This window comes from Archocentrus centrarchus, chromosome 7 (genome assembly GCF_007364275.1).
Source record: "Archocentrus centrarchus isolate MPI-CPG fArcCen1 chromosome 7, fArcCen1, whole genome shotgun sequence".
Lineage (NCBI taxonomy): Eukaryota > Metazoa > Chordata > Actinopteri > Cichliformes > Cichlidae > Archocentrus > Archocentrus centrarchus.
This window is the reverse complement of record NC_044352.1, coordinates 7,477,830-7,505,238: the sequence shown is the minus strand read 5'-3', so window position 1 is coordinate 7,505,238 and position 27,409 is coordinate 7,477,830. Positions and strand designations below refer to the sequence as shown.

Below are 27,409 nucleotides of genomic sequence, written 5' to 3'. Positions count from 1 at the left end.
CAAATATCTGCAGAAAAAGGGGTTAGCCCCCAAGGACATTCATGCTCACATGGTTGCTACATTAGGGGATGATGCTCCAGCTTTATCAACTGTGCAAAAATGGGCAGCTGAACTCAAGAGGGATAAGGAGAGCCTTGAAGATGACCCAAGGTCAGGTGTCCTGCCACAGCCACCGCCCAAGAAAATGTTGACGTTTAACTGTTAATCAGATAGCTAATGCTGTAGGCATCTCCCGTGAACGAGCGGAGAACATTCTGCATAACAATCTTAGCATGTCAAAGGTTTCTGCTCGGTGGGTGCCACGACTTTTGGCGCCTGATCAAAAGGGCACCAGGCTGGTCAAGTCTCAGGTGAACTTGGCACTTTTTGAAGCAAATACAGCTGGTTTTCTTGGACGTTTCCTCACCCAAGATGAATGTTGGGTTCACCACTTTGAGACCAAACGGCAGTCCATGCAGTGGAAACACCCATCTTCTCCCCAACCGAAGAAGGCCAAGGTGGTGTCATTGGCGGAGAAGGTGATGGTCTCTGTCTTCTGGGATGCAAAGGGCATCGTGTTCATCGACTACCTTCGAAAAGGCCATACTATCAGTGAATATTCTGCGAACTTGCTGAGGTGGCTGCAAAAGGCAATCAAGTCAAAACGGCCTGGAAAACTGACTAAGGGGGTCCTGTTTCTCCAGGACAATGATCCTGCACACATGTCTGTGGCTGCAATGGCTGCTGTGCACAACCAGCTTTGAGCTGGCACCAGTACTCAGAGTAACTATTTTCGCATTAAACACTTTTAAAACGTGTATCTGCCTGATTGTACCAGCATGCGCTGACGTTTCGGCACAGTAGTTTCACTTATAATGAAGTATGTTGCAGCGCAAGTTTAGTTCTTTTACTCCAACAAAAGGATCTAAATGTTTCCACCACTGGCACAGAAAGCGCGGAGGACGAAAATGAAGGCGTGTGTCTTTAACGGGTTAACTGCGGAGGGGGGGGCGCAGCGGTCAGCACGTCTGGGTGGAGTAAACTTTAGATATGTACTATAACAAATTAGCCAGGAGGAGAGCACTATGGCAGAGTGAAAAAACCCCACAAGAATAGATTACCAGCTTAAGAGAAACCCATCCGGGCCGTTAAGAGACGCTCCAAACGCTGAGCTGAGATGAGTGATGTGAGTGAAGAGTCGCTGCTGGATTATTTCTACTCGGCCGGGGGCGACTCAGGCAGAGTCAAAAATGCAGATATACTGAAGACATTTAAGCCTTTTATTGGGCACAGTGACTCGCAGTTACGTGGTAAGTAACAGAGGTTGCATCGTGGATTTAGCTCAGTGGAAATGTTAGGCGGAAAAAAAAAAAACGGGCAGATGAAATATGTTGAGGTCGTGCCGCATCATTAGTGCGAGATGGCAAAATACACACTGACCTCGTGTTTGCATGACAGTCGTCATAATAAGACTAACGGGGATTTTATTTATTTATTTTAACGCAGCATCCCCTTCGTCTGCTTTAACAAAGGGCTTCGGGGTCGTTTTCATTGTGTTCTGCTGGAAAGGAGACATCTGGTTTACATTAAAAAGCCTCTCCGAAGAGTTTTCAGCAGGAATTGTGTCATTTCCTCCCTCGGGCACGTTTCTAACTCAAACAGAGGACCTGAACCACCACCACCACCACCCCCAAAACATGTCACCATGCAGTGTCACATGAAGGCCCTGTGGCTTCCCAGAAAGAGTCGTGGTCCCTCAGAAATAAAAGACCAGTGGTTATAACTAGTAGTTATAACTCAGCTGTTGTTTGAGCCCAGGATCAGTGTATTTGCTGTTATTCTCCACCCACCTACTCTACAGATGCTTATGCAATCCTGCCCTGAGTCACTGCTGACACCACAATTCTGTTATTTGGTTTCTGCAGAAAAATGTGTTTGGGAGTAAAGTTGTGTAACTATGTACTCATAGGTATGCTTAGCTAAAACAACACTACGAGAAGGAGTCATACTTTAAAGAGAGATTTATAGAACCTAGAGAGAGAAAAAATTATATTTCACTAATAAATGAAAAAGTAGAACCTTTAGGCATTAAAATATACTGTACACTCAGGTCTGTGCAGACAGAAGGTTTGCTTGGTGACAGACTGTATATAAAGATGGACGTAGCCAACATGAAGTCATCCACCGGTGACGCCTCAAATCCTTGATTAGGATTTCTGTGCTGGTAAATCTACTCGGGCCGAGTGACATAAATTTCATCATCAGACTGTGTCCAGCAAACATGGTTGAAACCTCAGCATCATCTCACAGGCCAAAACTGGTCACGGTTTTCCATACAACATGCAACCAGAAGTATCACCTCCTGCTGGCCATTACAAAGAATGCAGGTTTAAGACGCTTCTCTGGTGGCTTCGCTTTGACCCCGTAGCCCAGGGGTGGGCAACTCCAGGCCTCGAGGGCCGGTGCCCTGCATGATTTAGATGTGTTCCTGAGCCAACACACCTGAATCACATATAGAAGTCATTAGCAGGACTCTGGAGAACTTGACTGCATACTGAGGAGGTAATTCAGCCATTTGATTCAGGTATGTTGGATCAGGGACACATCTAAAACCTGCAGGACACCGGCCCTCGAGGCCTGGAGTTGCCCACCCCTGCCGTAGCCCCATTCATCTTTTGTAGTCTGTGGGTGTGACTATAATGCTTCCAAAATTTCACTGGCATTTAGATTTGTTATCTACATGGGTTAACGTCAACCAATGACATCAGCGACCCATAAGACATGAAGAACACAACTCAATCTGAGGAGCTCTGAAAGCGCTGAAAGCAGTCAGTGTAGCTAACTTAGGCCCCGTTTACACGAAGCCATTTTCACTGGAAACGGTGTCGTTTTGATGTGTTTCAGCCTTTCGTTTACACGATAGCGTTTCAGAAACGATCCGTGTTTACACGATGACATGAAACGATGAAAACGATGTAGTTCCCATGCCAGGCCACAAGCTGGCGTTGGTTTTCTCTTTGCAAAGTTTGTTTATGCAAGACGCGCATGCGTGGAGTGACACAGTAGGTAGTGCAGCAAATTGTTCTTTACTTACAAAACGGCCAATGTGAGAGGTTTTGTGTGGACTGACGATGAGGTTGGGTCACTGGTGCACACAACGCTGAATTACAAAACGGTAAAAACACAAGAAAAGCATAAGAAGCACTCGTGAATCCGCGAGTACTGTTTATCAATTTGCGCGTGCGTGACAAACTGTGGCCGTCGCAACCATAGTGCGCATGTGCGAGTCGAGCGTTTTCAAATCACCCCGGTTCCAAGTGTTTACACGAGAACGCAAGCCGGTGTCGTGTAAACGCAAGGCCGAAACACATCAAAACGACGCCGTTTCAAAATGAAAACGGTCTCGTGTAAACGGCACCTTAATTTTTGCCATCTGTGACACAACTTTTGCTCTCCTTGGAGCACGAGTGGTGCCTCCGCCATTTTGGTCGCTACCACGCTTAAGTGTTTTTCTCACGTGCGACACGACTGGCTAGAATCGACCAATCAGAAAATGTGTTTCATCAAATGACTTTTAAATGTGAGATTCTTGAGTGGAACAATGAAAAATATTAGGTTTGCGTACAGGAGGCAAACAACAGTACAGTGAGTCGTGCTTGTGTAAAAAATAAACCACATATTCTGGTGTAGATTAAATAGATGCAGCAGGTTTTGATGCTTACTTTTTTATTTCTTTAAAAAAAACTGAAAGGCCGGGGGGGTTGGGCATGGGTCGGTCGGGTGACCATAACCAAAGGTATTTTGTTGTCTGGCCTAAATATTTGGCAGGTTTTTGGATAAGTCTTGTGTTTATCGACACACCCATAATACCCGTAGCAGTGAATCTATTGGCCAACAGTTCCTCACTGTAGCTTGGTTAACATCCATCCATCCATCCAGTTCAGTTACTCAAATTACCTTAGGTGAACCCTAGCAGAGAGTTACCATCCATAAACACCTGTGTCAGCATCAGCATCCTACAAAACTTAATACAGTTCATGTGGCTAGGTTATATAAGAGTTTACTCCTGGTACAGTGGTCATGAAGGGTAAAATTAGCCATAGACATCAAAACCATTCTTATTCCAGGCTGTAAACATGCTTATTTCAGCTGGATGTTTGGATGTTTTAACAGAGGGCTCTCGCTTTTGGAGCCAGCCTAAAGTGGCCTCTGGAGGAACTTCAGTTTTTGGCAAAAATGCTTGGCTTAGTTTTGTTTTAGACCAGATGCTGTTGCCTGCTCTCAACACACACAAACACACACACACACACACACGACACACTGACATAAGAAACAAAGAAATAGGAACTGAACAGAAATGTGTGCAGGTTTGACTAATTAATTATACAAACAGTAGAAGGAACGTCTCAAACTGTTTGTATATATTGTGCGTACAAATAAAGCAGTTCAGATCTAAATAACAATAATTATTGTAGGGTATAATATAAAGCACCTTGAGGAGACTGTTTGTTGTGATTTGGCCCTATATAAATAAAATTGAATTGAATTAATAAAAGGGTAACGAAATGAGCTGAAATGTTTCTGTCTCAGAGTGGCAGCAGCAGGAGCAGACAAGCACATCAAACCACATGAAGCTGCAGCACAGAGTATCAGGTTAATAGCACATTTATGATTTATAAATTTTTTGCTTATCTCTAACATGAGGCTTGCATCATTGTTATTTGTCTCTGTATATTATTATTTTAAAAGATATTTACACATTTCTTTTAGGAAGGTGTGTGTCATAAACTGACAGCTGAGAGTCAAAGTATGTCTCACCAAGACAAATAATGACCCTGTAACGATGTACTTACTCTATTCTGCAGTGACTTTACCTTTGCCACAGCCTGGGAACACAAACATATTTTAACCTTCTCAAAAGATTATCCAAAGTGACCTTGTATCACAGTTGCCAGCATGTACTGTCCAGATGCTGTATCAGCACTGCAGTTGCTGACAGAGGTTTAGCGACCCGCTTTGATGCTCTGCCATCTGACATGGCCGTCCAATTAGAAAAGTGCTTCCCACACGTATAAAGTCTGTCATGGCATGTGGTTGCGGCTTTCACTGTTGTAATTGTGGTGATAGTGTTTTAATCATAATCACGTCCACACGCATGGGTGGATGTAGACCTGTAACGGGGGCGCCTTTTTTTTTTTTTTATTATTAGAGACCAAAACTGGGGCAGCTGGAAGGAGTGCAGCGGTGTTTGAGGGGCAGGAGGTACACGAGTGTGTGTTTGTATGTGAGATGCTTGTTTGTGCAGCCCTCTGGCTAATAAGTAACTAGGACATCTATGATACTACTCACTGTGCCATGTAAGGAATTCTTTTGTTTAGGCAGATCTAAGTGGCCTCTTCCCTTGGATTTTCCTGTTGTTGTCACTGCGAGCTTTGCAACTGTCTCTCTACAAATGTTCTTTCCATCCACACGAGGAAAAGGAAACGTTCCAATTGTCCCGAGCTGCATACTCATATAAACACCTCGGCATGAATTGAATTCCTGCGTCTAGAAAGGTTTATGTTTGCAAAGCCGTCCTGGCTGATTGATAGCCAGAGTTAGCTTTTAATCACACTTTCTGCACAAGCCTGAATATCTGCTCACTGGTGTAAACAAAGGGCAGGAAGCTTTATCTGACGAGTCCTGTCAGCCTGTCGGTTTATTTGGCTCCCACAGGAAAGATTCACAGTAGATTTTGAAGTGACTCAGGCATGTGGCCCAGTAGATACATTAGATTCTGTTTAGATATTTGGCCCCCAAGCTGTGCCCTCATCTGGACTTCCTTCCTCTTACTTCAGAAACTAACAGGTTTTTTTTTTTTTAACAGACTGCAGTTCACAAACAGCACATCTAGTGTAAACACTACAAATATATTCAGCTGTCACTGTGGTTTTTAATATTTATCATCTATTGTGCAAAGCGTGTTCGAGCACTTTAAAGGTTTTATACACAAAACACATTATTCTTCTTCCTTTCTGCCATCCACACACAACACTGATTTGTATCCCTTTCTTCCATCCTTATTTGACCTTCCCAGTACTGGAAACACTCATATATCACTAAACGTTAGAAAATTAGAAGCTATATTTAGTTTCCTGTTTTCCAACTCAAATATCTTTTCCTCTGCAGCCAAATACCGAGAGGAATTCAAGCTCATCATTGACCGAATCGCTGTGGTGAAGTCAGAGAATGTAAGTAAACTATTCAAATATTTTTACCTTTTCTGGGAAAAGTTATGCTCTCATCGATTTTCCAGTCATACGTCTACACAGAGGCCTCGCTGTGAAAGGCTCAGGCAGACTGTTGTGACTAAACAAGGGGTTATCCAATCTGTCCAATCTCTGGTTTTTACAGAACTGTTTGTACCCACTGGTTTCCCCCAAGGGACCGCAGCTGCAGTTTCAGTGTTTCAAGAAACTATTTTCGTGTTTTCACATATGGACTAAATATTCCTGATCAAAGATTAAACAGACTCAACTCGGCTGAGTTATGGATTTGATGTTTTTTTTTTTTTTTTAAAGGAACAGCTGAAAATGAATAGCACTCTTATCTGATAAATGTGAAGATACAGAGGGAGGTCTGGAGACTGTTATCACAGCTGGCTGATCACACTTTAAAAAGAAACGCCTACTATCAGCTTTAAAGCTCAGTACAGTTCAGCTGTCATGCATAAATGTGCAAATACAGAAATTTTAAAAACATAGTTATGACTGGAGTTTTGGTGCTTTAACAGTTTATTTTGGCAGGTGCAGTTACAAAACTAATGTGTCATTTTTACATTTCTGTTCATGTACATTTAAACAACCTGCATATAAAAGATTTATTAATGATGTACAGTCGAGTTTTATGCCTCTGGGTGGAGCTGGTTGTAGTTTTTCTGTAAAGAAACAAATGTCGGTCTTGGCTTTAGCTTCATATTGAAAAATCAAGTAGATCTAATAGACAAAAATCTTGAAGAGGTTAAAAAAACAAAACAGTCGTCCTCCTGCACCTTTCCCCTCTGTTCTGAACTACATGGATGTTTATATGTTTTTCTGCTTTACAGTTCTGACCTGATCTGTTCTGAAAAGACTTGTTTGACTCAAGAGTTAAACAAGAGTTACACTTTATAACTCCTGAAAACAGAGTCCATATAAAAGTGCTGCAGCTTAGCATCCTTCCAGACCACTTGAATGACTGTATGCTCTCTTGGGCACCCTTCATTTTTTTTTTTTTTTATTAATAACTCTCACACATCTTTTGATTTTTTTTAAACAAAGAATTGAGCTGACATCTGTGCACAATAATGAAATGTTCATATATTAAATTTAATAAAAATAAGTGGTACATCCATAAGTCTGCAGCTATTAATTTTCTTGATTGGTTAAATGAGTTTTGCTTTCAGGGCTCAAAAGAGATCATCAAGGCACACCATAGTCGTAAATCATAACTATTGTGATAATAATTTTAAAATTGAAAAGAAGTGCCCAAACCTATTTGTATTTATGAAACTGTAAAACTAAAATGACAGTAGCTTGGGTTGAGTAGGCCTAACAGCAGTATGTTGAAATAAATTACACTGAATCAGGTTCATGATCTGTGCAATGATGTGACATAACATAACCTGGGACAATACCTGGGTCTCTCCACCATTTGGTTGAGAACTGAAGAAGCCTTTCGGATGAGAGGTGAAACGTCTTCAAGAAACAAAAAGAAGTCCAGTCGCCTTTTTTCAAGCTCCAGAGACTACTATGACCTGGATAACTGAGAATCTACACAGACACGATGTGACATAACAGCCATCATCTGCTTCTGTTCCTCTGATGTCATAAGTTACTACCTACAGACATCTTTTTTTTTTTTTTTATAATAGAGAAGCAGTGTCATTGTGGTATTTTAAAATCCCACTTCATCAGTGTGAAACACACCAGCTTCCTCAGACTGCCTTCCTTACCTCACGGCACAGCGGTTAAAAACCACTGGTTCACACACAGTGAAGCTCAGTGCTGTTTGATGTTAGCACTGCTAAGCTTTCAGGTTAAACAGCTGGCAATGAGACTGACTGTTTGGAATAATGTTTCGTTGGCACTGTTTGAGCTCACCTTGGGTCACATCATTTGTAGATGGAGCTGCAGCTCTCTCTCTGGCTGTTTCTGACATTAAGGGCCATGCATTTCATGATGGTAATTTTCAATATGTAATGATAGATACAGCGTCACATCTGATATCGGCTCACTATCTCTAACAGTCGCTGGTGGCTAAAGCATTCTTAACCTGTTAGCTGTGCTCTGCTCACCTTTATTTTGAAAGAATTTTGGTAACAGCTGACTTCCCTTTTTATGTTTTTTTTTTTAATGATGCCTATTCCATCTTTTGCTGACAAATATTAGAGTAGTATTGACTTTTTCATCTAAATCTTGGCATCATACACTTTACCGAGTTACATAATATATGCAAAAATCTACACATTTTATATCACCTACATTCATGTAACCTGGAGAAAGTTTGTTCAGTTCATGCCAGAAACCAGTCCTTTAATATTCCAAGAGGATTTAATTAAAAAGTAGAGCTGTAGCTAAGGATAGCTATAAATTAATCTTCTTTAGCAGTAAACAGAGCCTGGGAGTAGTATCTTTAAGTATCTTGAAATGTTTTTTTCTATCTGACCAGCAGTCCAAAATCCGAAGATATTCAATAAACCAGAGAAAGCAGCAAATCCTCACACTGAAGAGGTAGATTAGATCAATTAATCAAGTAGTTGAACGATCATCTCAGCTCCAGTTCAAAGAAAGCAGTTCAGCCATTGATGTTTAATAATTGGGTTCAAGGGGCATCAGAGATGTGAGGTGAAGCAAAATGATTAAAGACTGACTGATGAGTATGATTAAATTTGGGAACCTACAGCATTAAATTTGGGAACCTACAGCAAGTACCCCCCCCAAATTTAGACCTGAATGTGGGTAATACTGCAGATTATTTTTCTTGCTTTATTTAAAATGGATGTTTTACAGTTTTAATGTCTTTTACAGGGGGAGAAGTATCTTGTCCTCAAGAAGAAGTACAAGCACATGCTGCAAGAGCGAGACACCAAGCATCTCAGGCAAGACAGAGACCCACAGAGACATCCAAGCCCGGCCAGAGCGACAGCCACGGTGCAGTGGGAGGTGACGAGCACCCCGACGTCGTCTCCTCATGAGAAGGAAGAACAGGATGAGCCGATGTCGTGTGGAGAGGCTGATGGTGCAGCAGAGGTGAATTTGAAATCTGCTCATCATTCTTCACTAACTGTAAAAGCCAGAAAAACTGTGCGACCGACAGGGATGATTCAGCGGCAACGCTGGGCGCTAATATGTAAATCGCTGAAGTTGCTCTCGCCTCAGTACTCTGTGGTTACTCTTTATGTGAGTGACACACTTATTTCTAAACAAGGGCCTTGCTGTTGGTGTGCACTGGCTTTTTTTTTTCTCTGATCTTAGTATTTAATGACAGAGAGACACTGTGTAAGAGAAGAGAAAGCTATTTTGTTGGCAAATCTTTGCATAAAGGGCATAGTTGTTCAATGCATATAAGCAACTGTCAGTTATGGCAATAAACAGTGTGCTCCATAAATTCATAGTCATCATCCAAATCATATTATTCATACACGAAACTTGAGATTTAATGTATGCCATGGTGCTTTTAGTGTTTTCATACATAATTTGTTCAGGCGGGCACTAAGCAAACGTTATCTGCTCACACCAGATGGTGAAGGACACTAAAAAGCCAGCGAAGTGCTAATGCTGGCTGTTAACTCACACTTGACACAGCTGAATGTTTGGCCTGCAAACACTCAGTTCACACATTGGGATCACACAAACTTCTGCGTTTATTGCACACTGTGTCTGTGCTCTTGTAGGACCAGCAAACAGGAACGGCCCCCGTGCAGGGCCCTCCACGGGCACCTCCTGCCATCCAGATCCAGGAAGCACCGGTGGACAGCAACGCAGAAGATGAGCTGGACAGAGATTCTGGGTCAAAGGTGACAATTTGTTTGCCTGAGAGGGAGCGTCTGCTGGTACTTGCTGACACAGAAAAGCACTATTGCTGCCTTTTGCTGATCTGCACAAAATACCACCACCTGGACAGTCACGCTTCCAGAAAAGTTAAGATGTTGTGTAAAATGTAGGTAAAAATAAATGTAAATTTCATGCCAGCAACACATTTAAGCGAGCAAGGCATGTTTGTAGCTTTGCACTTCTTTAAAGCAACATACTGCTTTAGTTCTGAAATCAGAGTGTTGGCAACTTTTGCTCGATATTGAACCTGCGCCATGTAAACAACACATGCTGCAAAAATCCAGGCTGTAAAAATCTAGTTGGCAGCGGACAATTCAAAATAAGAAAGCAGATTTCGGTCGTTTATTTTATCAAAATAAATATAGCACACCTTTTTTCATAAAAGCTGAAGATTAGAAGGTGTTTCAGAAGGGCATACACAGCAGGTTCATTTTCAACATTTATGTTGATTTCACTGCACTTTGTCAGAGGAAGGATAAGACTTGCAGGAGAAAGGGGGAGCACTGACTCCTTTTACCCACCAGGTGGTGCTAAGCAAATTAACCGGATTTGTAACCTGCAGTATGTCGAATGTGAGAGGGAGGAGAACCAGTCAGGGGGAGAACCTGCATTTAAACTAAGCTCTTTGTTATCATGTTAAGCAGCAACATGTTGAACCTCATTAGAAAGATAATAATCATTTGTGCCCATTAAAGAAATGGGGATTAATCTCAGGCTCTCCTTGATGGGCTGCACAATGTATAGATGAAATATACTGATGTGTGAGTGCGATAATGTAGCACAGCAAGCAGATTAGGTGTGTTTATTTAAGTTGTTAGCTGCTACATTGAACTTTGATGCAAGGACACCCATCATAGCATTCACAGTTGTTTCATATTACAGACCATCTCACTTATCACAACAGTACAATACGCAGTTTTTAATCAGAACACCTGAGTCTGTCTCAGGCAGAAAAATTATATTTATACTATCAACCCACCCAGATGCACAACTACTGTGTGGCAAAGATGATCGCTTTTTGTTGCCTTACACCCCCTTTATCCACCAACACTGTGGTGGTGCTCAATCTAGAACCAGCTCAGTGCATTTCCACCAAAAAAACAAAAAAAATGGTGCTGCACCACAAAACTGCTGGGCCCAAAGTTGAAGTCACTGGTGTCCAATGTGATTTTCTTCCTACAGATATTACCCCAACTTCTGCTAGTAATCCTACCCAATAATCTGTTCTCAGACCTGTCAAAATGTGGGCTGCTTCTCAAAAAAGCATTAAGGCAGAAGTGGCTCCACATCAAGAGGTTTTAGTGTGTCATGCGGTCCTCTGTAGGGCAGGTTTGCTTAACATAAACTCATGTTGGTTACAATGGATTACAATTAGAGCTCAACTGAAAGAGCTGATTTATCAGTGTTGGCATGTGGTGTTAGTAGATAAGTAAAAATAAAATGAATAATAAAAATGTATTTGGGAGGAAATTTAGAAATGGTGGTCTCCATTAGTTTGTCCTCTAGAGAGCGCTGAAAAGGTTATTTTGGGCTGAAAACTTTGGCACTGAACTCATCACATGTGGGTCCATATAAAAAAAATGTTTCTCTATTATCGTCCTTATAAAAGAGAAAAAGAAAGTTGATCACACTGCAGGTGAGATCTGCGATGTTTCATGGCTGATGTGCATTTTAAACTGCAGCTACAGCTCAAATGAAGACTTCATTTTGACTCTTGTTGTAATCGCGTCAAGAATTTAAAGGGTAAATGACATTTTTGTTAGTCACACTAGGGTTTTGTTTCTATTAATGACAAAACCCACTGCACAGTATTACAATGTCAGTGTCCCATTCCGATCCAGACTCATATACAGTATCACAAGAGTGAGTACACCCCTCACATGTCTGCAGATATTTAAGTATATCTTTTCATGGGACAACACTGACAAAATGACACTTTGACACAATGAAAAGTATTCTGTGTGCAGCTTATATAACAGTCTTCATGTAGATCCCTTCATGTAGGATCCTCAGAGAGTTCTTTGCCATGAGGCGCCATGTTGGAACTTTCAGTGACCAGTATGAGAGAGTGTGAGAGCTGTACTACAAAACTGAACACACCTCCTCCCTATGCACACCTGAGACCTAGTAACACTAACGAGTCACATGACATTTTGGAGGGGAAATGACAAGCAGTGCTCAATTTGGACATTTACGGGTGTAGTCTCTTAGGGGTGTACTCACTTTTGTTGCCGCTGGTTTAGACATTAATGGCTGCATATTGAGTTATTTTGAGGGAAGAATAAATTTACACTGTTATATAAGCTGCATACAGAATACATTTCATTGTGTCAACGTGTCATTTTGTCAGTGTTGTCCCATGAAAAGATATACTTAAATATCTGCAGAAATGTGAGGGGTGTACTCACTTTTGTGATACACTGTATCTATATACCCATTTTCATGCATGCACTGCAGCCCTGAACTTTTCCAGATATCACCCGACTGAGGTATATGTGGGAATGCAAATGTCGAGGCAGTCAGATTTGACAGTAGCCAGTCTTTAACCCACCAGCTCCTTGGTGCAAAGTCTGTGCGATATCACACTGCACCAGTGTGTGAATACTGCAGGTAATAATGTGTCATGGCATCTCTCTCTCTCTCTTTATATATATATTTTTTTTACCTTTAATTCTGTTTATTCTCTTTGTATATAGTCTTGACAGTCTTTTTTATATTTATTTATTTAAGTGTTACTTTAGGTGAAATGAATAAAATAATGAAACTTTATCAGTTGATCAGTAACAGTGAAAATAATCATCATGAGCCTTTTAACAACAAAAATAGTCCTAAAAAGGGTCTTTGCTGAAATTTTTTTCCCCCCTCTTCTATCTCTCCCTTCATGCCCACTGATGGCATTTTGTTTTCCCAGTTTGTTATTACTGGTCTCCACTGAAAGTGCTAAAAATGGATGCGTGCCAGAGTGGAATAGGTTGGATAAATATCATCTCTCCACTTTTCATGTTCGGCTCACTGACGTGTGCGTTTTGTGCAGGAGATATGAAAGTGTTTCAACATGATGTCTCTGTGTGATCTGAGAACAATTTGCAGTCAAGTCCAAGGAAGGGAAAAAAAAGTCTTCTCTAACACATAAATCAGCCACAATGACACTTTTATACACTGCCTTCATTATTTAAGGAGTTCTCCTCTTGACCTCTTTACACTAAAATGGGGACATATGGCCTGACCACAGGCCTGTTGTTTTTTGGTTAATTGTTAATTGGATTGTTATTCATTACCCCTCATGTGTGAAAGCGTCACCTCTGTCTCGCTGTCTCATTACCTCTCTATCTGTCTCACACCCTTTTGGTCACGTCTCGTCAGCTGGAAAACATCACAGCAGTGTGACCAAGTGTGTGAAAAAAATGCGCGCCCTGTGATCTTAAATCATGCTGTGGGAGCATTATGACCGAAACAGTAGTTCACTTTTATCAGAGGTCAGCTTTTTGTCATCTCTGACTAATTCTCCTCTGACTTTGTGTTTCAGTCTGAGTCGGAGCAAGACGAGGAGGGTACGGGCAGCATGGGCTCTGCTTCTGTCGCTGTAAGTCCTTCTCAGCTCTTTTTTTTTCCTATTTCTTTATTATTACTAAAAAGATACAAGTTAAACATTTCTGGAGCCAAGCCCCTGATGTTTCTTTTTTTTTTCTTTTTTTGTCTCATTAACATGTGATGATCATGGATTTGGTCTTGCAAATACACATCCATTCTTCCTGTGGTTTCACTAAACAAACAACAGACGTAAAAGTCTAAACTGTTGAAACCAGCGTCATCATGGGTGTCTCCCACAATGTGTCAGTTGGCTGTGACTCTGTAGCATGTAGGAAATGGATTAGAGGTTTGTGGCCTCAGCACTATCAAAAGAGGTCTGCAACAGGATGTGTGTGTATGTGTGTGTCCTAGTTGGATCCTTTAGAGAAAGAGTGGATCTATTCTGCTGCCGCCGCTCGAGTCCCTGACCTCTCTCAGCTGCTCAGCCAGGACCGCTCGCTGGCAAACAAGAAGGTAGCGCTGCCCTCTGCTTCAATGCTTAAAGGACAAGTCCAGTTTAGTACAAATGGGATATTTTCTTTAATATCACTAAGTTTGATGGGGGGGGGAAGAAACACAAGCAGCCAAACGATCAGAAAAGTTTTACTTTAACAGGCACATTTTTGAGACCTATTTAGAATTTAAAAGTGTTGTAAACGGGTGATGGTCTGAGCCGCCAGATCACGTAAGACACAACGTGGACATGCGGCTAATTCTAATGAGGCATCACTAGAATGTCAACTTGTATTGTTAGGAAGGTAATCCACGAAGAAACCTGCGACAAAAAAAACCCTGCCCAGATGGGCATGTTAATAAACTGGCTACATTTATTCAGTCTTTCTTCTTTATGAATGAATGAGACACTATTAAAACCACAGACAGGTGATGTAATAAAACTGATCTTGTTACAATGCAGTGTTTTGCTTGGAAACCTTGGAAATATGGTGGTACTCATTGTTGCAAACCAAACGCACCCCCGATTTAACCGTTGACAGCTGCCTCAAAGAGCATCCTGCTACACCCTAAAACAAAAATTTAAAATAACTGAGTTATGTAAAGATGTTTGCCTTAATGTACTGTTTTAGTCACAGTATATTTAGTTTTGACATTTGTCATAAAGCTCTGACTTGATCAGATGAGGTACAACTGATACAACAAACTTTATGCTAATTTATGCTTACTGAAGTGTATAACAATTATAAATTATTTAAATAAAACTTAAAAAAAACCCAGCTGATACCCACAGACATTCTGTTTTTGGGCCTGAATCACAAGGACTTAGAAACCAGTCAACGACCCCCCAAAATGTGTATTCCCTGATTGGTTGCTGAGTGACTGGAGGTTGCTGGCTGTCGCCAGATAAAACTGATTGCAAAGAGGTACTGATTGCTGCAAAAGCTGTACCCTTTGAAATGTATTGGTTGCAGTGATGAGGCACAACTTTGTCTCTGAAGGTGAACGTTTTCTGTTTCTTGTCACACTTTTTTCACTGCCGCTCAGCTGGTAGATGGCGAGTGTTTCCAGAGAAGCAATCACAGTTCCCTCTTTGTTACTGATTTCAACTGGCAACAACCAGCAACCACTCGCCAACTAGTCCGGGAATGCACATTTTTCCCCATCGACCAGACTGCCAGCTGGTCTGGCCTGTGTGACTGAAGTCTTATATAACATTGCAGCAGCAGCTTTAACTGCAGGTGTTACTTTATAGCAGCATAACCCTGCAGGTTTTTCTGGTACTTAAAGAGTCTCCTGACATAGCTACCCATCACAGTCCATGCAGTGACCTCCTGATTCATGTTTTGCCTCATCATCATAATGGAAGAGCTTAGTTTTCCACTGCAGGACCAAAGGACCAGGAACTTACAAAGCAACTCGGGAACTTTGCGTGGCAATGTAGAACTACTATGGATTCAAACGCTGAAAAATTACTCCCAGTAGCCAAAGCCTCAGTCATTATTACATTATAGTTTGGTGTTCTTGCATTTCAAAGCCACGTTGTGCCTGTGATGATGCAGATGAGCTAAGAGCAGGAAAGTATGGGAGGGAGAGGGAGAGAGACACTGACATGATCCAAAAAAAAAAAAAAAAAAAAAATGAAAGAATAAGAAACTTACAGAAATGTGTCTTACTGTGGGTACTTGGAGAATAAATAAATACCCCCTACAGTCATTTTTAAAAATGTATTTATGTTCATGGAAACAATCAATCAGTCACACGGCATCAATACAGAGAACTACATCTATTCTTGGTCTTATCTTTTTAATCTTCACAGAAGGTACAGCAGTGAGCTAAAGGGGCTTTAGAGCTCTGCTGGTTCTGGAGTTCCAGGAAGTACTTGATCATGGATAAAATGCTTGCTTGTGTTTCTGTCCCTGCCAGCATTGTTCTAGTACTTTAAAAAAAAAAAAAATGAAATAAAGACCAGAACTAAAAAATATGAGCCAACTGAAATCGTATTTATAATGCCAAGTAAACAGAAAAGAATCAAACTGTTTCAAATAGCTGGAATCATAATTCATGTCTGATTTCACTAATAATTGCTTGTGTTTTTTTTTTGTTTTTTTTATTTGTGGTCATACCAGGACTTCACCTCAGTGAGTATTTGATATGCAGCATGTTGCAGTATTACATCAACTTTGTGTTAGTTGTTATCGTTTTATGATTATTTGTGACCTGAAGCTTTTAACGTTCTCGTTTTGACACGGCGACCGCTGACTGTGACCGTTCCCACCTTTTCCAGGGGGTGAGTTTCGTGCATCATACTTGTGTCTGTACGCACATCCAGCCTGTTGAAACTTCTAATGTCTTTTGGGAAAATTCTCAATGCATTTGCAGTGACTTGTACTCAGATCCGTGTTTTGCTTGTGTAACATTCACAAGCTCATCCCACCACAATTTTTTTTCCCCCCTTAATAGTGTTCTGAGAACCCTGTGTTAAAACATCCAGATCACGCATTTCAAAGGTCCACTATCAAAAGGATTATGAAAGATAGCTTTTTAGCTCCTGCGCCCCCCTGACAACCCAAATCCTTTTATTTGTCTCCCTGTGCGCTTAAGAGATTTGAGCTCCTGTTTGTTGTCCCTCCCCTGTGTCACAGTTCTCACACCATCCTGTGGCCATGGCAGACCACCTTCTAAGAGTAGCCTTAAGCCTCTGCCATCTCCACCCGGACAAGATAGCACGGCCGCCATTGAAGTGCAGGGAGATGGGGAGGGAGGGGGGATTAAGGAGAGTCTTAATGCCCCACAAAGACTTCACCCACTTAAAGATAATCTGAAAGTAATAGAGGAGGCTGGGATTAATTGTAGAACAATGCTGGTTGTGTCCCTGGGAAGGTGCTAATTCCCCCTCAGGCCTCTTTGATGTTCCTCTTTAGCCTTCAGCCTTTCCATGTTCTGCAGTGGTAGATGCATTTCCAGAGATAACGCACAGAGATACCGACAATCAAAAAGTCACACGATTGCTGGTGTCTTTAACACTGCGAGTGATTACATTTGATCTTTCCTTGATTTGATTTTACTTAACAGAAGTTTAGCCAAGTGCACCACATAGCAAGCTGTAAGTCACACGTTTGACCAGCACTGAAGGGATTACCCTTCATCCTGGGAAGACTTAAGTGTTTCCTGTTCTGACCAAATGTTTGTGAGGATAAAATGGATTTATAGATATGCTCTACAAACAGTGGCTTGAAGGTAGACTGACCTAAAAGTGAATGCATAACACAGGTCAGCTCACCTAAATGCGGCATTTCTCGCTCCAGAGTCTAACGGCCTTTTTCTCTTCCTGTTCTCCTCGCTACGTGGGCCTCCGTTCCTGCCGTGACGGACTTCCTCTTCCACGCAGTTTGTAAGTACATCATTAGCCCATCACTCCTCTCTGTCTTCCTCCATATTCAGGGAAGTGTCAGGCACACAAGGCCTTTGTGTCCCCTGTCGATGTCCTCTTTAGCCGTCACTTCCCTCACTGGAAAGCACGTGGCGGGGACAGACCCTTCTCCGAGTGATCGGACAGGTGGGGGGGCCACCTCAGTGGGCAGGAACAGAAACGAGAGGTGCAGGAGGGGAAGACGCAGCATCCTGTTCTGCCTCGTCCATCACTGCTGCCCACTGAGAAACCCGCTGGGCCGCCTGTCAAACAACCCCTTGGCCAATCTGTCTTAAGATGTGACAGGGGACAGACAAAAGAGCTGGAGATACTCTAGCCAGACAGCATCTATCACAGTCTGCCTCCCAGATGAGCGACACAGAGAGATGTAGCTACGTATCGCTTCCTCTTAGCCTCCATTGGATAAGACAGATGGTTTTATTTTTTAGAACTTCTAAAGAAAATTTCAAGCAGGAAGGTAGTGTCAGTTTCTCTCTGCATTTAAGTCACAAGGTTGAGGATCCAGACCTCTCAGAAACTAGACCTGCTCCCAGTGCTCAAAACTATTAACGCAGCAATAAGAAAGATTTTTAACTAGTTTCATGGGTACAAGTGTTTCCCATACAGGATGGTGGAAATTGCACAAGTTGTTGCTCGTTATTTAACTCAATAGATGCAAACTCATATTTTTAAAAGACTGTGCCTGAAAATATAATACACAATTATATTATTGATGATAAATATGACTGATAGTAATTTTTCTAATATTTGGAGTAGAAACTAACACAATATTTTTGTGTAGATTAAGAAATACTGTCATCTCGCAGGTTTAAAAAAATCACCTTAAAGGCAGGCTGTTATGCTCACTTTAAACTCCATGTTTTTATTTTTGGATTCTAATAAAGTAACTTTGCATAAATCACAGCACAAAAACAATATCTCAGATTTGGCCTTGTTGTAGTTCCCCCAAATCATCTCCTGACTTTGTGCAGCCACATGGCTTTATCAAATAATGTCAGCATTTCTCATGCTCTAGCAGTGAGATCATCTGACCAGTTAAATTCCAATAAAACCATTATGATAAAAGCAGTTTTCATTTCATTTGATCTGCTGGGAAACTGTTTTCTGAGGCGGCCTGTGCTCAGTTAACCGAAGTAAAGAGGTTACGGGGTTTTCATCTGTCTACAGTTAATATGTAATTCTGAAATGGTTACTGTTTGATTTGCTGTGTTAAGGGTCAGAATGCAGAAGGGATGGATGTGGTTACTTAGCTGACATCTGCAACTACACTGCTTTCACCTGTTGATAGCCCATAATTATGGAGCTTAAAGCATAGGAAAAACAGAGGAGATCACAGTGCCAGTCAGACAGGTGGATATGGTTTGCGTGTGCTGGGTGTGTACATGTGTGTATTATTTTCACACCTATGAATATATTTTTACATGAGGACCCGTGTGTGTATCTCTAAGACTTGTATCGTGGGGACTCCTGTTTCTCTCCTTGACATGTGCTGACAGTAGTGCGGTGATGTCTGGGTGGGTCTCCCCTCTGCGGGTCACACTAACATCATCAATCTTCCCCCGGTGACAGGCGGCTGGGCCCCCCAACTGTGGGCACAGGGCTGTGTTGTTTTGTAATTAGGCTTCGTTAGATGGCAGGAAACCATCTCTCCATCCCTCCTTCTTACCATCCCTTCATATCCCCCCCCCCCCATGCACAGCTGGCCCTCTGCACTCACACAGCCAATAAGAAGCCCAGTTCAGTGTGGACTATTTGTAATAATGCAGAATATTAACTGATCATCATATTTTCGGGACTAACAAATCTTTCCCTATCCCAAACAGACAGCTCTGCATTGGGCTGCCAAACATGGCAATGAGGAAATGGCCATTCTGGTGGTTAATGCTGGTGCTGATGTCAACATTAAATCAGTGAGTGCATTTTTATTTCTACATTTTGAGACAAAGACTTTAAAGGGGCACTCTTAACATGCTTCACTTTAATATATTGGGTAATTTGTAAGAAATGTATCTAAACAAAAAGGAATTTCTAGATATTATGACATTCAGTTCCCAATATGTATAGCTTTATGTGAGTCAGAGTTTGTTTTTTAATTTGTGTTTCTAGAGATTACAGTTCATTTTCTAAGATTGGCTTCCCCTGCGGGACATGAAGAGTTAAAACAAAAGGGAAAAAGCTATAGTTAAGTCATTGAATTTGGTTTCATTCATATCCTTGACAGACTCTTCTAAAGTCTGTCAAGGATATTTGATGTCTCAAACTCAGCATGTGGTGACATCTGCAGAGGCCTGCCCTAGGAAGCAGAATTTGGAGCTTAGCGAGGTTGCTTTAGGTTTAACCCTGAGCTTTTCAGGCTCACAGACATGCTTTACTATTTATTGGAGTAAATCTGTTTGCTTGCTTTTTAGTGTTGCATAAAATCTATGGTGTAGGCCGCGGCATAGCTCTCTGACCTATGCCATAGATTATGCATCCTTCCCAAAATCTAACTAAAATTCAACAGACCTCAATAATCTTTGGTGGCACCATGATTTCTAAGCACGGTGTACTGATCAACACAAGGCTAGTACATTCTTGAAACAAATGTAATAGCCTGTAATTGTGTCTAGTTTGCTGATTATGATAAGGTAGCCATCATTTTGTGTGAAATCTATGGGGCAGGTTAAGGAATAGTTCAATAATCTTTGTTATAGCTTGATGGGCACCTTTCCAGAAATGCAACTATGTCTCAACAGAACAACTATAATAGGCTAGTTTGGCAGTAATATGCTTTTTAAACACAGTACACTGATTAGCACAAGGCTAATACCACAGTGAAAAAAAAAATGCAAATCTAGCATTCCTGCATTTCCAGGAACAGAAACAGTGGTCCTACATGAACACCTCACTTTCACTTATCTTGGTCGGGCAATGCAGATACACCACCAAACAAGTGGTCTAAACGCAACCAACACAACCGCCCACAGAGCTATAAATTATGCTTTAATCAAGACTATTCTGGGCAGGTTTGTAGTGCAGCTCTAGGTTTCCCACCAGAGAATAAATTAATAAAGAATAAATTACAGCTACAGTTTCTATAAACAGTGTCTCCAATATGGGCAAACTGAACTTCATTTATAAAATCAGTGGAGTAACCTGTAAAGTTTCTTTCAGTTTAGCTTTAGTGTGACATGCACAGTCATTTTTTTTCTTCTTTTCTTGCAGCACGTGAGTAACCGAGCTGTTATCAGCCACTGATGGGTAATGTACAGTAAATTATTTGTTTTGAAAGGCTAACCATCTGGCTGCTGGCCTCTTCTGCTGCGCCCCTCAGTGATGTAATGCTCCTAAAAGATCTCTGTGAAGATCCAGCTGTACAAATGTATTACAGAAGCACGTGCTGTGGGGCCACTCTGCTAATAAATCATGTCATGTCATGTTAATTGTTTCCCAAAACAGTGCGTCTATGTGCCAGCATGCACAACCCTACAACTACGCAATTTTCAGCGAATTGCCAAGCAATTATGTTTTTATCATTATCTGGTGTTTCCATAACCTTTGCTAATTTGTATATTCTTTTCCATGCTGTTTTTATTGGCTGTCTTTGGGCCTGGGAAACTTTAGGGGGTAGGTACAAAAACCTTCCAGCACTTTTCCATAGTTATTCCCCCTCAACTCCACACAAAGTAAAAATGTAAATTCTGAATTCCTTGTTTCCTTATGTTTTATGCTTGTTTTTGCTCTGCAGGGATACACACCTTTACACATCGCAGCGTTACATGGACATCGGCACATTCTTGACCTGCTCATAGGGTCGTACGGTAAAAAGTGCTTTCATTTGACCTACTGTTTGCAGAGATCGCATCACACAAAATGCTTTGTGAGCTGTAATTTTTCTTACTATTGTAAAATGATCAAATTTTAAGAAAATAACACTATGCTGTGTGCCTGAACTGGGAGCATTACAACATTTTTTTTTACCTCTATGAATATCTGAGTGACAGCTGGTTACCTCGTGTAGGTAGTCTTGTTTACCTTCAGATTATGAGTCATTCCTTAAATCTTTGGGTGTAAGGTGTCAGTGAAGTGGCTTATCTGTCTCTGCTTTCAGTCACTTATTTTTTTTGTCTTACCAGGGGCTAAAGAAAACTTGCGGGACTACAGTGGTCATCTCGCCTGCCATTATCTGAACATCAAAGAGGCAGAAGGACCAGATGAAGACTGTGAGCTACGTGAGTGAATGATTATTATAGTTTTGCTGCTAAAGCTATTTAATGACTGTCACTGCAGTGGCTTTATGTTGTTCTTCCTGTCTGTTTCTCTAAAGCTGTTGTATCTTATGTGGTCCTGTGATGGTTGATGAAATCCTGGATTTGAAATCCGCTGTAAAGTTGACATACTGAAGGATACGTCCACACATACATGCTTGGTCTGATTTGTTGGGGGGAAAAAAAACAAACCCTCCAGAAGGGAATATGCACACATCTGCAAACAGGGAATGATGGTCAGCTTAGGGTTGATCTTTTCACACAGGACTGTGGTTTCTCCTCTCCTCTTTATCAGCTCATCACAGCAGCTGTACCGTTACTTGCAAAGCCAACAAACCATGGGAGTAATTTCTTCAGAGACACCCTGCGTAGCAAGAGTGTGTAACTGCAGGATGCTGCAAGATGCAGCACTAAAAATCAAAAGGAACAATTTAAAAAAAAACAAAAAAACAATCCCATCCACACAAGCTCTGGTTTGAAAAATATCTCCATGAAAATGCAAAAAAACAATATCAGACAGGTGGCGATATAAGGCTAACAGTATAGAAGTGTTGGCCAATTTTCTTAGAGCAGTCGACATCAAACACATGATGCACAGCCTGAGGTAAATACAAATTAGACAAAGGCACACACCTTTGACATTGTCCACATGTAAGAAGTTTCTTTAAGTCTTCTCCCTGGAAGGAGTTTATTAAAACTCAGTTTTCAGTCACATTAAAACAAATTTATAAGTAGACGAAACACAGAGAAAAAGTTTTCCAAAATCTGTACATGTATGTGTGGACGGGGCCTAAATTAATAAGAAACCAATAATGTAGCTTTTGGTTTTGAAAATGATTTAAGTAAATGATAAAGTTATTGGCACATTAAGCAGATCTGGCCCACAATTGAAGGTGAAATAAGTTTGTATTGTATATTTACAGACACTGACACCAGTAGGAACTAGTTCTCCCCTCACACTCCTCTGTGATATTCAGTAAGCCCATCCTGAGTCATTTTTCCTTTTGCTACAAGGAAAAACAACACTTGCTCCTCGTAGAGGCTTGTAGTACTAAAAATAAAGTGACTGCAGTTTTCAGTACAGGGGAAACAGAATTAATTAGGTTTTATTGTTCAGTAAATCATGGATATTCTGGACTCAAAATGTACCCAACTGTTTAACTCACAACTTGCACTGTTATATGACAGATTAAATAAGGAATGTTTTGGCAGTGGAGCTTAAACTTGGAATTAAATCCAAAGTGGAAATGGCTATTGGAACCCGTCAGTAGAAATATGCAGATTTATTTTATTCTATTCTGTTTTTGGACAGAGGAATGTCCCTCTGTCTGGACACTAACTGTGAAGTAGACAGTTAGCGTAGCTTTGCGTAAGCATCTGGTGTAGAAGGGAGCAACAGTTTCCTGTGTTTATGATAAGCTAAGCTAACTGGCTGCTGGCTGCACCTGAATTTTTACACACGAGTGTGGTGTTTATTTCCTCGCCTGAACTCGACAAGAGAGAGAAAAGGACTGCTTTCAAAAATGCTGAACTCCTTTAAATAAATGTTCTTCTGTGGCTGGAAGTGCTATCTCCAGTGAGTTTTTTATGCCGTTTCCCCAAACAGAACGAGGTTCGTGTCCCCTACTCCACACTCTGTGCCAGTTAATGACAGCAGTGTAATATTGGACAGTTTATATGGGGGAAAACAGGGCTTCCACTCATCTGTGAATTTTGGTTTTTTATGGTTTCAGAGTTTCAAGTAACTCAGGCCAGAGAGCGGAACAAGAACAGGAAGTTGGCATCGCTGTTCCACTCCAAGAAGAAGTGGGGGTCGGCAGAGGAGCTGGCTCCGATAGAGGAGGAGAGGACGGCGCCACATCAGCTTGCCCTTCCTGCTTTTAGACCCAGAAAATTCTCCCGCTGAGGGAAAACAAACTCCAGGGTCAACCCTGTTCTGACCCTGTTCCCACACTCACTCTGCCCTTTCAGGCATTCATATCTACACCAAATATTAATGCGCATATTTATTATATGCACACACACATATGATTCCTACCCGTTCTTACAGATCCAATCATGTTGGCCAACTAAACGGTTCATGCAAGTAAAGAAACCAGATATATTTATAAGGATTGTGATGCTTCTTCGTGCATAATCAATATTTTTTGCTTACAGCCTTCTTAAGTATTTCTTAAAGATTTGAAGTGTTTGTAAATGTTGCTAAATGTAGGCGTTACATGCCTTACAAGTTTTCCATAAGCTGAGGCCACATGAGGCTCAAGCTGCTGATTTTCTCTATTTTTCTTATTGTTTACAAATTCAGTGAAAAGACCAAAATGCTAACATCTTAGTCCTCCCCTCTACCCTTGTTCAGTCTGTCTGCAGCTTTACTGGGGACTATGTTCAGCTGTAGGTCGGTGCCTTAGTAAGTATTTAGAGAGCCAAACTTGTATTTGGGATTAAAATAAACTACACAGTGTTCATGATGATGAAGACATGTCGCACTCTTTAAACGAGGCTCACTGATCTGTAGTTTTACTTTTTGGACAACAGCTGAGCGCTAAAGGCACAAGAAGAACACAAACAAACAAAAAAACTTTATTAGACCTTAAGTTAAACAATAAAACTTGTAATTTCCACATATACATATAGAAATCACTGGTCTTAAAAGGGATCATTTTATGGTTTTTGTATGTTTTGGCCTCTTAAATGTGCCCTAACTTACCCTGAACACTGCTTTTAAACTGCTTTCCTTCAGTCACTGACAGCAGTTAACGTTAATTATGTGGTGAATTTTTTATTTCAGATTTAACACTCTTAAGGAATGGTGCAGAAATGGCTTGTGTAATGAGGAGGGTGGTGGCTCTTTTTTTTTTTTAATAACAGTGAGACCATTTTTTTTAAAGAGAATAAACCCGATGCCTTAAAGTAAGTACAAAAATAATTCACAAAGAACTCTAAATTTAGTGCTTAACCGTAACTTTTTACATTTTAATTATGTTTTCCGTTTTACTCTGCTTTTCACCCGGCGATCCTCCTTTATTAGTAATTCTTAGAGTCGAATGTCAGATAATGCTTCTGGCTGCACCAGCTCGCACTCAAGTACTGAGTCAGCAACACAACTGGAAAGATGGGGAGCTGGAAAATTCTGCCAATAATGAGCAAAGCCAATCAAAATAAGGAAGTAAATAAGGAAGAATTTGCCTCTCTGCATAATATCTGGCTGTTGTGTTATTTGTAGTAAAAGGGCTAAACATACAAAACCTTCAGATTTTTCCTCTTTAAATCTAATCCAGGGAATTCTCGCACAAAGGAGGGGAAAATAATGCCTGACACTAAACTTGCATTAGCATTGTTTTTGCCAGTCTTTCTCTCTGTCGTGTTTCTCTCTGCCGGTTGGTCAAGAATAACCAGTTTGTATTTTAATGAGGATAATGTTCAATAAGAGTGGCCACTGAATCGATGCAGGAGTAGTCTCAGTCTCAGGAATAACAGAGTGACGTGAAGCAGAAGAAGAAGAAAATGACAATATTTTCTGATTTCCTGAGACTCCGTACAGATCAGGTCACTCTGTTACTTGATGAAAGGTTGTTTTTTTTTTTTTTTTGGGGGGGGGGGGTGGCTGATTGTACTTGATTTGTTCACCAGCTGCTTATCAAAATGCCTGGTAACGGGTTTTTTTTAAAGGACTGTTATATTGTGTTTAAAACGTTTTGTCAGTTGGTTTTAATGCTTTAAAAGTCAAGTGCTCGTTACTTTTACCTTGTTATTGAAGATTCTCGTTTCTCCTTTCTAAATTAAATATCATTTGTTACAATTATTTTTAACCTAATTCTAGCCTCAGTTACATTTTTGCACATTATTTATATAATGAAGATATTTTGGAATTAAACTGCCTTTTATATGAAACTGAATCTTTGTCTTTTCTGCCAGCAAACTTACATTGTTTTGCTCAATTGTTGCGCGTCTACTTAACGGCTACATTGAAATCCCACCCCAGCTTCTCCAACTTGTAATATTGCTTTGTTTTCCCGTTCTATACAATAACCCCAGCTTTTCTTGAAGCTGCCTTTGATCTTACTTTAACTACATGACTTTGTGGGCTACAGATGGAGTAAATATGGGCCCTGCTAACTCTCCATACGGCTTTAGACCTTAATACCTGATTAGCTGAAAAGGGCAGCACTTGCTTTTGGTTCTTGGATATCAGACGACACAGAGGGGAACAGAGGCAAGTGTTTTTGTGCTTCATTTTTGAAGCGGGGATGTTGCGGGGGGGGGGGGGTAAGAGGGAGTTTCTGTAATAGATACTTATCTTACTGCCCTCAAGCCCCTCAAACAAAGTCCCCCTCTGAAGAGATTATAACCCAGGGAGGGCACATTAACTCTAATCCGATGCTTTGAGGCCTTGCACCCCCATACCTCCCCTCTGCCCCACTTATTTCAACCCTCCTGTTGTTGGGGGGCTACCTTGTATCTGGTGCATGTATGAGTAAGGCCTGTGGCTACACACGAGGGTTGTGTTTGTGCGCATGCATGTGTGTGAGTCAGGGGGGTGGAGCGACTGTTTCAATAGCACGCTGACTCTAATGAAAAGCATTGAGGGGTGCATACTGCTGTGTAACTGATTCCTCTCTCTGAAGAGATTAGGCGCTACATTGTTGGTTCGGTTGCTCATTTCCATGAGAGCACAGCCTCCCACCAGCGGCTGCTTGGCTTTGTTATTTTGAGTTGGAAAACACAGAGCCCAATGTCTCTGGCTTCCTTGTTACCATTGTTTCACAAATAGACCAAAATGTAGATGTCACGTCACAGATGCCCAATAACCTCATTAGCTGCTCTCTGTTAGGCCATAGAAAGAAAATAATAGACGCATGAACTTCAGTTTGCCCAACTGGAGAGAATTTTTGCATAACTTCGAGGTAACAATACTGCTGAAATCCTTTTGTTGCACAGTAAATAAAGGAGAAAACGTGTGCGTGTAGTCCATCTTGGACACTGGTGCACTGATGCTGCCTTAAGGTGCAATAATACAACTTTAACACAGCATCCTTATTAATGCTACGCATTTGTAGGGAAACTGAAGGATGACATGAGATAACACTTTAAACCCCCTGTTCAGCATTCATAATTAGTATATAAACTTAAAAACACATCCATGTAGTTGCAAGCAGACAAAAGTGCTTACGCGTGTATTTTAATAGAGTTGCTAACCATTAAACTATGTCAGAATCCAATAATCAACCCCTCCAATCTCATTGTACATTCTGTATAATGACAATAAAGGCATTCTCTCCTATTATTTTGCCTATAAAGATGCAAAATGGGCATTGTTGCCATTAAAATTGTATTTTTAACAATATACATTTTAAAATTTGTCATCTTTTTACTCTTAATCCAACTTTGTTGCCACTGTAGCTTTTTTTGTTTTCCCCTGTAACACATGTGTGGAAGAAATTTGCAGCTGTGGTGAAGAAAAACGCTGCAGCCAGCTAACAAGCTGATCTGCAACAACAAGCACACCGGGGAACCGCTCTGACCGGGCTCACAGCAAACCGGGCCAGGCCTCTAGCTGAGGGATCCTGGGGGTCCAGCACCCACCCGCGGGGTCCCGATGCATGGAGATACCAGCAGCAGCACCAGCTGTCACACTGGCCGTCACTGTCTAACCA

General features: G+C 41.1%; 1 protein-coding gene across 1 annotated transcript; it reads left to right on the top strand.

Annotated features, from left to right (window-relative positions):
- Window positions 1-1,043: 1,043 nt before the first annotated feature.
- LOC115783310 (ankyrin repeat domain-containing protein SOWAHC) lies at window positions 1,044-25,569 on the top strand. Its single transcript, XM_030734080.1, has 12 exons — window positions 1,044-1,289; window positions 6,148-6,209; window positions 9,027-9,248; window positions 9,893-10,015; window positions 13,579-13,635; window positions 13,995-14,096; window positions 16,205-16,216; window positions 19,332-19,418; window positions 20,048-20,053; window positions 21,236-21,308; window positions 21,624-21,719; window positions 23,489-25,569. The coding sequence occupies exons 1-12, from the start codon at window positions 1,157-1,159 to the stop codon at window positions 23,659-23,661; spliced, it is 1,146 nt and encodes a 381-aa protein (XP_030589940.1). The 5' UTR covers window positions 1,044-1,156; the 3' UTR covers window positions 23,662-25,569.
- Window positions 25,570-27,409: the final 1,840 nt, after the last annotated feature.

Excerpts from the sequence above, each read along its gene's own strand:
- LOC115783310 (XM_030734080.1), top strand. The coding sequence starts at position 1,157 with ATGAGTGATGTGAGTGAAGAGTCGCTGCTGGATTATTTCTACTCGGCC. Across the intron at positions 10,016-13,578 it reads ACAGAGATTCTGGGTCAAAG|TCTGAGTCGGAGCAAGACGA; the intron begins GTGACAATTTGT and ends TTTGTGTTTCAG. Across the intron at positions 21,720-23,488 it reads AGATGAAGACTGTGAGCTAC|AGTTTCAAGTAACTCAGGCC; the intron begins GTGAGTGAATGA and ends TTATGGTTTCAG.